Source organism: Hippocampus comes, unplaced genomic scaffold (genome assembly GCF_001891065.2).
Source record: "Hippocampus comes isolate QL1 unplaced genomic scaffold, H_comes_QL1_v1.1 scaffold38, whole genome shotgun sequence".
Classification (NCBI taxonomy): domain Eukaryota; kingdom Metazoa; phylum Chordata; class Actinopteri; order Syngnathiformes; family Syngnathidae; genus Hippocampus; species Hippocampus comes.
This window is the reverse complement of record NW_017805716.1, coordinates 286,517-296,442: the sequence shown is the minus strand read 5'-3', so window position 1 is coordinate 296,442 and position 9,926 is coordinate 286,517. Positions and strand designations below refer to the sequence as shown.

Here is a 9,926-nt window from a genome sequence, read left to right as displayed (position 1 = left end):
GGGGGAGATTCATGGCTGTCGTTTGAATAAGGAACATGGCTCGACTCATCTTCAGAAAAAAAAAAAGAAAAAGGAAAGCATGTTTTTCATATCACCGTGTCAGTTATTATGTGGTGATTTTAATGCCCTTCTCACGCATACTTTCCGCGTGTGAAGGCGCTCCGCGAACGGGTGAGTCATGTGCGGCGGAGCGTCGAGGCAATTCATTAAGCGTCTCGACTCAAAGCGCTACGGTTTTGAACCGGGATCAAGGACATTTTTGAGGGACGCGATCATACTGATGCACTTATTGGTTGAAGATTCAAAACAGGGTCGGGGTGTCCCGCGGGCTTCGGGATTTAATATTACCAAAAGGCGACTGAGGTTGCGCCGCCGATGCCGCCTCGTCTGTCTTCACGTGAAAAACGCAACAACTATTCATGACTTCATTTGACAAATGGGACCGCGTCGTTTGTGGAGCAGACACAAATCTTGATAAGTATTCAAATAGGCTTTTCGTAAGTCGTAAGGCTGGCATGCACATCGATGAAGACAAATGAGTGCTGTGCCGCAATCCAGTGCCTCCCTCAAATAAACAAATCATTCCCCCCCCCCATGAAGAAAAAAATTAATAAATCACAGTCATCGTTCATCTAGTCCCGTAAATTTGTTTCATTTCCAAATACTAGTCATCTAGTCACTAGTCGACTTGCCCAAAATGCGAATCACTTCACATTTATAGCCAACCCAAGAACAGTCGCTCCGTTTTTTTCCCCGGCTTGACTCACCCCCTCTCCCAGGTCCCAGAATAACAACCCGTAATGGTTCAACAAGCAGCGTTTTTTTGGGTTTTTTTTGGGGTTTTTTTTTCTTTCATTGGTATTAGCATTAGCGGTGCCCAGGAAAAACACTTGACCTGATTGAAGAAGCAGAGCGCCGCACAAGTCGGATTCCGCATGGCCCCGTCGAAGAGTTATCCGTCCTCGCCATCACGTCGGGGATTCTCCCAACTGCGTGTGACGCGAAGTAGCCCGTATTGGATTCGAGTGGGGTCAAAGGTCAGATCAAGCTTTTCGGAAGATCACAACCGGGGGTCGTCGGGGGGGAAAGACAAACGAGGATGAAAGGGGAAATTAGGCGAGGAGTCTCCTCAGATGAACCTGTAAACTCCCCCCGTTGCCCCCCCCCCCCTCCTGGGGGAGCCTTCCCCGGCACGCGGCTTTCGACCCCGTTTGATGAAGAGCCAGGAAGGGTCACGCCTCTCCTCGCTATTTATCAACCTTCATCTCACAGCCGTGAAGCAAAGCCCCTTTTTTTGTTTGTCCCCCTTTATGTGAATTACCAGCAAAACCTTGATGGATGTGCGGCGTAGGTCGGATGCTGAACTTTGACGGCGAGGATGGAGTGTGGTTCCCGGACGCGCCGGGCGGCGCTGCGGGTAATCCGTCACCCGAAGGCTCCGTGACAACCGCCGCCGTGTTCCGGCCGAACGTACGCGCGAGCATGATGGATGGATGACCGCCCAGGCAACGTCACCGCAAAATCTGATAGACACTGGGCGGGTAAATGCGCCCCTGGGATGCAACAGGAATGGAAAATGGAAAACGGCCCGCGATGGATTTGGATTGCCAGTCAATCGTCGTGTGATTGTACTGATTGGGAATCGATCGGCTACGTGAACCGCTGCACTCCACTGGATGTCACGAAATCAATCCATCTATTTTCTTTCGACGTTCAGAGTCACAGATGAGCTACAGTCGCATTTCGTCAAAAGTTGGAAACCCCGGAACGGTCGCCAATCAATCATGACGGATTGATCGAGCGACAGCGATGTGAATCACTGTCCTCCACTGGACACCAAACATCCATCCATCCATTTTTCTACCACTTATCCTGTTCGAAAACAACTTGAGCTGGAGCCTATCCCGGTTGGAACAAGCGGCGGACCGGTCGCCAATCAATTGATCCCCACAGTACCCAATGGACATAAAAGCATCCGGCCATCTATTTTCCAAACCCGTCAATGGGTAAAATGTTGCTTTATATCGACTTAGGGAAAGGTCATTTAAGTGTATAAGGGCAGTTACCATTGACTTTATACAACTAGCTTATGATCGGGCATTCTGGCCAGGAACAGTCCTATAAATTTCTGACCTTTAAAGAGCGCCTGCCGGGCGGAAAGCACCTGTTCGCCGTTTGCCGTGGCATAAATCATCCGACGCATTGCTCACGTGTCATCGCTTGGTGATTTACTGCAAATGTAGAGTGTCGCGCCAGCGTCGGCACAAAGTGGGGTTCGAGGCAGCAGCCAAAGCAGTAGCAGGGATTGTGTTTCTAAAAACACAACTGATTTTCGACGACAGCAGATTTTAAAAAAACACACGCACAACTCAATTTTCTTCGCAGCTTTAGAGTCCCGAGTTGGAGATTCTCCCAGCTGAGTTGGGTAGGGGGCCGGGTACGCCCTGGATTGGTCGCCAGTCACTCGCGAGCGGTCGACAGCCAAGTGGCAAACGGCACATGCAAAACAAGCGCCGTAACCATGGTAACCTAACCAGGGTGGCCAGGGCGACAGCAGCCGAGAGGCAAAAGGAGGAGGAGGAAGTGGGAGGAGGGCGACCCCCTTTTTACCTGTCGTCGTAGCAGAAGTCCGCGTCCAGCGTGTTCACGTACACCCCCACGGCCACGGCGGTGCACAGCAGCTCCGTGATCATCTCTCCGAGCCGAAGCGGAGCTTGCACGGGGGGTCGGGAGGGGTGTGAGGATGGGTTCGAAGAGGAAGGTCGAGAAGCGGATGACAGCCGAGTGTGCCTGTCGTGGCTCAGCCGCTCGGCAGCGCGGCTCTCGACGCCGCGCGGGGCTTCTCCCGGCGCACCCGAAGTGTGCTGTCACGGCGGGCCATGACGTCCCCCACCCCCCCTTTGCCCACCCGAGACGCTCACGGGCGGCTCGCGAGGGTTGTCAGGAGGCGATGAAGAGCGATGAGATGAGAGCGCGTGGCGGCGATGCGCATCGCCGGTCGATGTGCGTGAGAGAGGCGAGGAACGGGAGCCAAGCGCGCGTGGTTTGGAAGGCGGGGAGGCTGCGCATGCGCACTGGCCGCCGCACCGAATACAATAGCGGGCACACAAAGAAGGCTTTTGTCGTTTATTACTGCCGAATCTGCAAAGAACGAGTCATAACTGTCGAATAAAAACACACGGCATTTGATTTGGGATGATAAATAAACGGATGCGTCCATTATTAATAATGAAAGGCAATAATTAAATACGAAAAAAACCCAAGTCCCCCAAATGTCTTTTAATTTTTAGATGGATATTCATAATGAACGCTCAAAATAGCATATGCGGTTACAACCCTCAGTCTGCTGACAGAAAGCAAAAGCCTACTTGAACATCTGAAATTTATTTGCGGTGAAATGTACTCCAACTGGTGGCAGGCGTGTACTGTTTTGACCTCAATTCTTGGGATGAGTGGTTAAAAATTCTAATTTGTGGAAGCAATTGATTGTGATCTATTTTTTGTGTGTGTGTCACAAAAAACAAACAAAACCGGCGTTCAAACAGGGGTGTGTAGACTTCTTATTTCCACAGCCGCCAATGCATCTTTGTCCTCTGTTTGTCGAGGTTGCGGATGGACGCCAGGTTGGACCCGCTGACCGCCAGATGGACCAAAAGCTTGTCCCACGATCGGGGGGCCAGGCGTGATGGAACAAGAGCCCAATAGGAAAAGCAAAGCAGATGGAGCAGGATGCACCGAGGGCAGGCGGAGGTTAGTGACACATTTGTAACCTTGGCTTCGGAGCAACTCATTAAGCGGTGTTTGCTTCGCCGGCGCTCGGTTTTGGGATTCCTCGCTATCTTCCAGCACAGAGCCAAGAATTCAAAGTCTACCCTCATTTGAACCCGCGAGGACGGGAGGGGGAAAGGGCAGGCTCCCGTTTTACAGCCAGCCAAAGTGATTAGGGATTAGGAACAACATTGCCACAATTATAAATAAGCTGAACATAGGGGGGTGACTATCAATATTATATCTCAAACACGTCTTCTTTTGCACATTTCTGTGGCCTCTTCGATGTTTCAATTCACTTCCCTTTTGCGATGGCCGCCCGTTCGTCAAATATCCCGAATCTAATTTCAGAGCGGCGTGGGAAAAAAAAAAAATAAAAAAAAACAATCAAACTTTTGCCACGGAGAGCATTTCCGTCGATATATCCGCCGATACGACGCGCTGTAGGCCAAACATAGCGAGTCATTTCCCCCCTCCGTGCTATTTACTCCGGAACCACTGCTTCTTCACCCCTGCAGATAAACATCGCGCAGGAAACGGGTAATCACAGCTGCGGGGGCTGAGCCTCGCTTTCCGTCGACGGTCTCAATATTAAGCGTGAAGCCAAAACCCGCCTCTGATGTGCGTGACAAGAAGCCCCCCTCATTTTTGTTTTGAATGACTTCAATCATATTTATTGGACGTCATTTCGAAGCATTCTTGGCAACGTTTCCCGCCCGCGAGTGTGAAAATCCATTCGGAATCGAGCAAAAGCGGCAATCAGACGGTTGCGGTCGCCGCCAATGCTGCAGCTCCACACGAAGTTCGATTCCATTCATAATTCATGCGTCTGCGACCTCGACAATATTGGTTTCCAAGCATGTAAAGATTTATCGAGGGAGCGAGCAAAACAGCTGTACAGATTAAAGAGGTCAAGGCCTCTTCCTCCGACGCCGGGGAGCCTCGCGATGTTCTTTCCAGACTCGCGTGGCCATCCAGGTTTCGCTTTAAAACTCCCCCGAAAGGGCTCAGCGGCTACGAGCGTTTTTTGAGACACCCTTCCAGCCTCAAGATGAAAAAAAAATAAAAAAAATTACACAGCTCAATCAAACAAGACTGGTGCTTTTTTTTTTTTTTTCCAGATGTTGTCCAGCACGTGTTGCATGACTTGAAAAGCGACACTATCTGTTCAGAAGAAAAAAAAAATCTCCCTTTATGACTAAAGTTCTTGTCATAGAATCAATTAGCGATGTACAAAAATAGCGCTGCACGTCACCCCTTCAGCGCGACGATGGCGTAACATCTCGGCGACAGAAGCGGGTCGAACAGTTGCACCAAAGCGGAAAAGGATCCCTCATCCTGTAAAAAAAAAAAAAAGTTGTTTCATAATCTTTTTTTTCAGATGGAAAAATTTGGTGATCTTGCCTAAGTCCTTCACCGATTAACTTATTGATGCCAAAGTGTGTCCCAAGACTTTTGTCCATCAAAGTGACCTCCCAGTGGAGGCTCCGCCCACTTTCTTTATTTACGTAGCTCCAGGAAGCCTGAACTGTGCGTTCGACCCCTGGCGGGTGGCTCAAAATATCGTCAACAAGCAGGTTCATTGAGTTGAATGTCAGTCAAAGTCATGATCACGATTGACCCCAACAGGAAGTCGGCCATTTTGCCTTGAAGCGGCCATTTGTGATTTAAGCGAGCGCGCTTTTCGCATGAGCGTCTAATTACCTGCTCTTTCAGGTAGCAGAGGCGGTCCATGAGAATGAGGCCTTCAATGCAAGGAGCCAGGGTCACCTTCAACTCCACACGCACATGAAAACAGAGTTTTTAATTCCTCATCCATTTGCACATCAAAACCGCCCGCCGAAAGTCATTTCACTGTTCGCAATGAGGTCCTTTAACGGCGGGGCAATTTATTGGCTTTTACGAGCAGGCATGAAAAGGTTTCCACCCGACGTGAACGCGGGGGCGGCTGTGAAAATGGCTCACCAGATTGAAAGCGTGCATTTCTGGCCGGCGAGGCGCGTGCACGTCGTGGTACCGCTGAATGTCCTCGTCGGAGAGCTGGAAGGAAAATGCATCATCAAGGGCTGTTTGGGACCATTTGGCGTGCGGTTGCCTTGGCGATCGCACGACAAATGAAGCCAATGGGGCCTCGCGGCATCTCAAAAATGGAATAGAAATGTGAAATATTGCGATTTTTGACCTTGGAATCATCCAGGTCCAGCTTGCGAAGAGCCCGTCGCACGTAATCCACAAAAGATTTCGCCTTGGAGTAGACGTTCCCCACTCGCTTTTCGCTAATAGGGAGCAAATACTTCATGACAGCGAGACGTACATCGTGATATACAGTACATGGAGACGGACAGTCCTCAGAAAGCTACAGTTGCTCTTCGCAGAGGATAAAGAATACATACATAATATACACTTATAGATAATAGGAAGGCAAAAAATAAAAGGTTTCCACAAACCCACGTCTTTCCACAATGCCGTAAATATTTCGACTTCCTGTTACCTTTTATAGGCGCCGTAATGATCCCGGAGAATAACATGCAGGACTGCCCGGTAGAACAGTGAATCCATCTGAATCTTTTGTGTGAGGAAAAAACACAAATCAGCATGCCGGTAGATGAGCGAACAATGATTTGATGAATTTTTTTGTTTGTTTGACTGTTGACCCCACCCAAACAAACACGGACGCACTTACCCCGTGGCCCACTGCAACTCTTTCCAGCGCCTGTTGTTGTCAGCAAGGAAGGAAGGAAGCGCACCCGTGAGAGACTCGTCGCACCGTAATACGCACACGACTCGCGGAACTCACCAAGCACGCCGACATCCTGGCGTTTCGGCCGCAGAACCACGAGCGGCGGCGGAGGTGCTGACTCAGAGGGAACCCGAAAGCACCACGCGAACTCTCTGGAGGGGCCGCAGAAGCTTTTGATGAGGCGACGGAGGAAAAAAAACACACTCTGGAGTATTTTCTGTCAAGAATACGCTTTCGGACCCTGCGTGTCGGGTTCGAACTCCTCCGAGAGTTTGTTGTAGCAGCATCCCACGCCGCAGACGGCGAGCAGCTCCGCTTTGGCCGCGAACATTCGGAGCATGCTCGGTGCCAAGTCGCCGCACGTGTGCAGGCCCACCAGGACCGCGTCCTGGCGTGGGGACGAGAGGTTTTTAGACAAAGTTTGGCGACGATGCAAAGTCCAGATGCGGGATGAGCTGACCTCAAGCTCCTCGATGAGCTCCCTCAGCTCCGTTTCGGCGGTAACGTAGGACGTGAGCGGAGAAAAGACGGCGCCGGTGGCGCCGCTTCTGATCTGGGCTTTCTTCTGGAGGTTCTCCATCTTCCTCCTCTGCCTCTCCTCATCGGTCAGTGAGACCTTGCCGGACTGTTCCACCTCCAACGACATGGCACTCAAGAAGAGCTCCTCGCTGGTGTTCAGGTCTGGGGTCTGGACCTCAGCCTCCTGTGGTTCATTTCCATCTTCTGCATCTTTGATTTGTGGTACGTCTTTCTCTGCTTCTGCAGCCTTCCTGTGTTTCTGGTACACCTTGGAGAACTTTTTCAATTTGCGGTTCCTCTCCTGGGCCCCGTGGGTGTTGATGCTGGACGAGTCAATGCCGAAGACTCGAAGGCCGTGCTGCATGGAGAGGAAGGAGCTCAGGTAGCCCTTCCCTGAGCCCACGTCGATAACCTGCGAGATCCACGCCATGCTTATCAGACCCGATATAATCCAATACAGGGCTCAAAAGTAATACTTTCCTGTTTGACTCTACAGCGCTTGGCCAAACAGTCCACTACCTCAGCCATTGACTGCACCTCATGCGACTTTTTTATGTTCATGAACTCATCCGGGTCTAATTCGACAACTAAAAGAGAGAGAGAAAAAAATGGTGAGCTCTCAAACCATTGCATCCAAATGACCATCACGTCATACCCATATCAGTGCCTAACTCCGAGGGCTTTCGTCTGAGGGCCTCCAAAAGCTCATCCCGGCTCGTGCAGACCCCCAGGCCGGGAAGTGAGTGGGCCTTGGCTGAACGCAAGAGTTCATGTGGGTCAACCAGCCTGTTTGCGTCTTGGCAAAACCCGAATGTGGTCCTCGATTGTTCTGTTCATGGAGAAAAAGGCAAGAAAAAGATCCAATTCCATTGTTTACATGCACATAATATTTAAGATAATCACATTTTGTTTAAATAATGTACTGGTAATATTAAAATGTCAACAGAAACGGTTTCGGTCACTTTGTTTTTGGACGTCTGGCTCCCTCTGGCGGCCACTTATGCCAATTGCATTCAGCACCTCCTCAGGCGGCACGGCCATGAAACGACTCCACACGTCGTGTGTGTAAAACTCCACCGTGTGCGCGTTTGCGATGCTCAGAGTGGCCGCGAGAAAACGCGCTACTTCATCCATGCGTTGCCGCAGCTCCGCGAGGCTGACCGAGGAGGGAATCATGGTAAAAAACGATAAAAACGAGGCGAATAGTCGCGATTCATGTCAGTCTACTTTCGAAGTAATCCAGGAATAGGTAGTCGAGTAACGATCATCGATGTTCCACTCGTGTGGAAACGCGGTGTGTAGAGTGTTTACGTTTTAGTTTAAGCCATCACTAAATTTTAATTTTAATCTATGTAATAATTAAATTATGGTTGTGTTCATTATTTAAAAATTTGACGTGGATAAAACAGAAATATCGAATGGTCTGAATTCTTTTCATCTTGTCTTCTACTAAACGTCATCATCCCGCGACTGCGACTCAGAAGTGGGACACGCATTCGGAACACATGTAAACATTTCACCATCCTAGGGCCAGACCGAAGTTTAAATGGCACCGACACATGCCAAATGGAAGCCAGGTAACCTTCCACCGAAAGAAGGGAACTGGAAGAAGCCCCAAAAGCAAAATGCCGTCGTTAAAAAGAAGAAATGGGTTCCGGTAAACAAAGTTTTCCAAGGAAGTATTAAAGAAGGTAAGTTAAGGCTTCAAGTTGTATTGCTTGTTTTTCTGTTGTATGTCTGTGCTAGCTTCCATTTTTATATTTTTCTTGGTAATCTATTGCACGGTGTTTTCAGAATTTCAACATAATGCTCCTCTTAGACAAATTGCATGGAAAAGAGAGAAAATTAGTCATTTTAAGCATGGTGACAAAAATGTCCACAATATTTTTACTAACTTGGGGGCAACCACCACGATCTGACACCTAACACGCTTTTGTCTCCATGTCCCAGGTCAAGGTTTTGCGTTTGAGCGCAAAGAGAAAGTGAAGCATGAGTACAACAAACTTTTGCGAAAGGAGAAGAAGAAAACAAACAAACAGACGTCCTCAACATCGTTGCTGTACCACGACGAGTACCCGGAACACCTCAAACATTTGTACATGGCCGAAGCGGAGAAGCTGAGGAATGAGGTGTGGACAAACAGAGTGAACCGGGTCAAATTGAGAAAGAAAGGACAAGGCCAGGAGAAACCAAATGAGGCCGAGATGGAGGAGAAGGCTGGTTCTGAACCAGAAGATGCAGGTCCCTCTGAGGCTGAAAATACAGAAAAATCAACACCGGTATCAGAAAGGTATAGATTAAGTCATCGAAAACTCACGCCAAGTGTACTTTTCAATTGCCAATGTGTCGGGGTGACTCCTTTCATTGATATTCTCTTCTAGCCTGCCACTAAGCAACCGCATGAAGAAAAAGATGGACAAGAAGACGTCCTACCAAAGGTCCCTGGAGGAGTGCGAGCGAGTCAGACAAAAGCAGCGGGAAAAAAAAGAGGTCATTATCTTAAACATTGGTGGACTTTCTGTTTCGATGCTTCAATTTCGATCGATGCTTTCCAGGAATTCCTGAAGCGCAAGCAGCAGCGTGAGGAGTCCATTCGAAAGTACAAAGAGAAAAAGATGGAGACGTACCAGATGCTTTGCAAAAAGACCAAGAAGGGGCAGCCCAATCTCAATCTTCAAATGGACTACTTGCTTCAGAAGATCCAGAAAATCTCAGAAACGACTCCCAAAAAATGAACACGCGCATGATTTGGGCCAGAAAGTGAATCTTGTGCGGTTTTACCACAAGATGGCATTGTAAGATAAGGCGACAATGTCCTCTTGTGTCATTTTGTGCATTTCATAATAAATGTGAAAATACAGCCCTTGTTATCATGAATGAAAAGCAATTCCATTTGAGG

General features: G+C 49.1%; 3 protein-coding genes across 6 annotated transcripts in view; 1 reads left to right on the top strand and 2 right to left on the bottom strand.

Moving 5' to 3' along the window:
• The window catches only part of tmtc2a (transmembrane O-mannosyltransferase targeting cadherins 2a), a 19,590-nt gene extending 16,436 nt beyond the window's left edge, over window positions 1-3,154 (bottom strand). Inside the window, exon 1 of the mRNA XM_019883169.1 lies at window positions 2,611-3,154. Within this exon, the coding sequence (XP_019738728.1) occupies window positions 2,611-2,693 (83 nt within the window). The 5' untranslated portion in view covers window positions 2,694-3,154. The remainder of the gene's footprint in view (window positions 1-2,610) is intronic.
• Window positions 3,155-3,547: 393 nt separating this feature from the next.
• mettl25 (methyltransferase like 25) lies at window positions 3,548-8,321 on the bottom strand. Of its 3 annotated transcripts, none has more exons than XM_019883177.1 (12): window positions 7,990-8,321; window positions 7,683-7,856; window positions 7,508-7,614; window positions 6,969-7,439; window positions 6,742-6,896; window positions 6,566-6,647; window positions 6,452-6,481; window positions 6,260-6,333; window positions 5,951-6,044; window positions 5,734-5,808; window positions 5,473-5,544; window positions 3,548-5,106 (listed from the first exon to the last, which is right to left on the bottom strand). In XM_019883177.1, exons 1-12 carry the CDS (start codon window positions 8,201-8,203, stop codon window positions 5,020-5,022), a joined length of 1,635 nt encoding a protein of 544 aa, XP_019738736.1. In that variant the 5' UTR covers window positions 8,204-8,321; the 3' UTR covers window positions 3,548-5,019. The 3 variants fall into 3 exon arrangements, with proteins under 3 accessions (XP_019738736.1, XP_019738734.1, XP_019738737.1); XM_019883175.1 differs by having other exon boundaries at window positions 6,566-6,660; window positions 6,749-6,896; XM_019883178.1 differs by having other exon boundaries at window positions 5,473-5,538; window positions 6,566-6,660; window positions 6,749-6,896.
• On the top strand, window positions 8,095-9,887 carry ccdc59 (coiled-coil domain containing 59). 2 transcript variants are annotated; one of them, XM_019883189.1, is made up of 5 exons: window positions 8,095-8,204; window positions 8,556-8,718; window positions 8,978-9,317; window positions 9,409-9,517; window positions 9,583-9,887. In XM_019883189.1, the coding sequence occupies exons 2-5, from the start codon at window positions 8,574-8,576 to the stop codon at window positions 9,760-9,762; spliced, it is 774 nt and encodes a 257-aa protein (XP_019738748.1). In that variant the 5' UTR covers window positions 8,095-8,204; window positions 8,556-8,573; the 3' UTR covers window positions 9,763-9,887. The 2 variants fall into 2 exon arrangements, with proteins under 2 accessions (XP_019738748.1, XP_019738747.1); XM_019883188.1 differs by lacking the exon at window positions 8,095-8,204 and having other exon boundaries at window positions 8,471-8,718.
• Window positions 9,888-9,926: the final 39 nt, after the last annotated feature.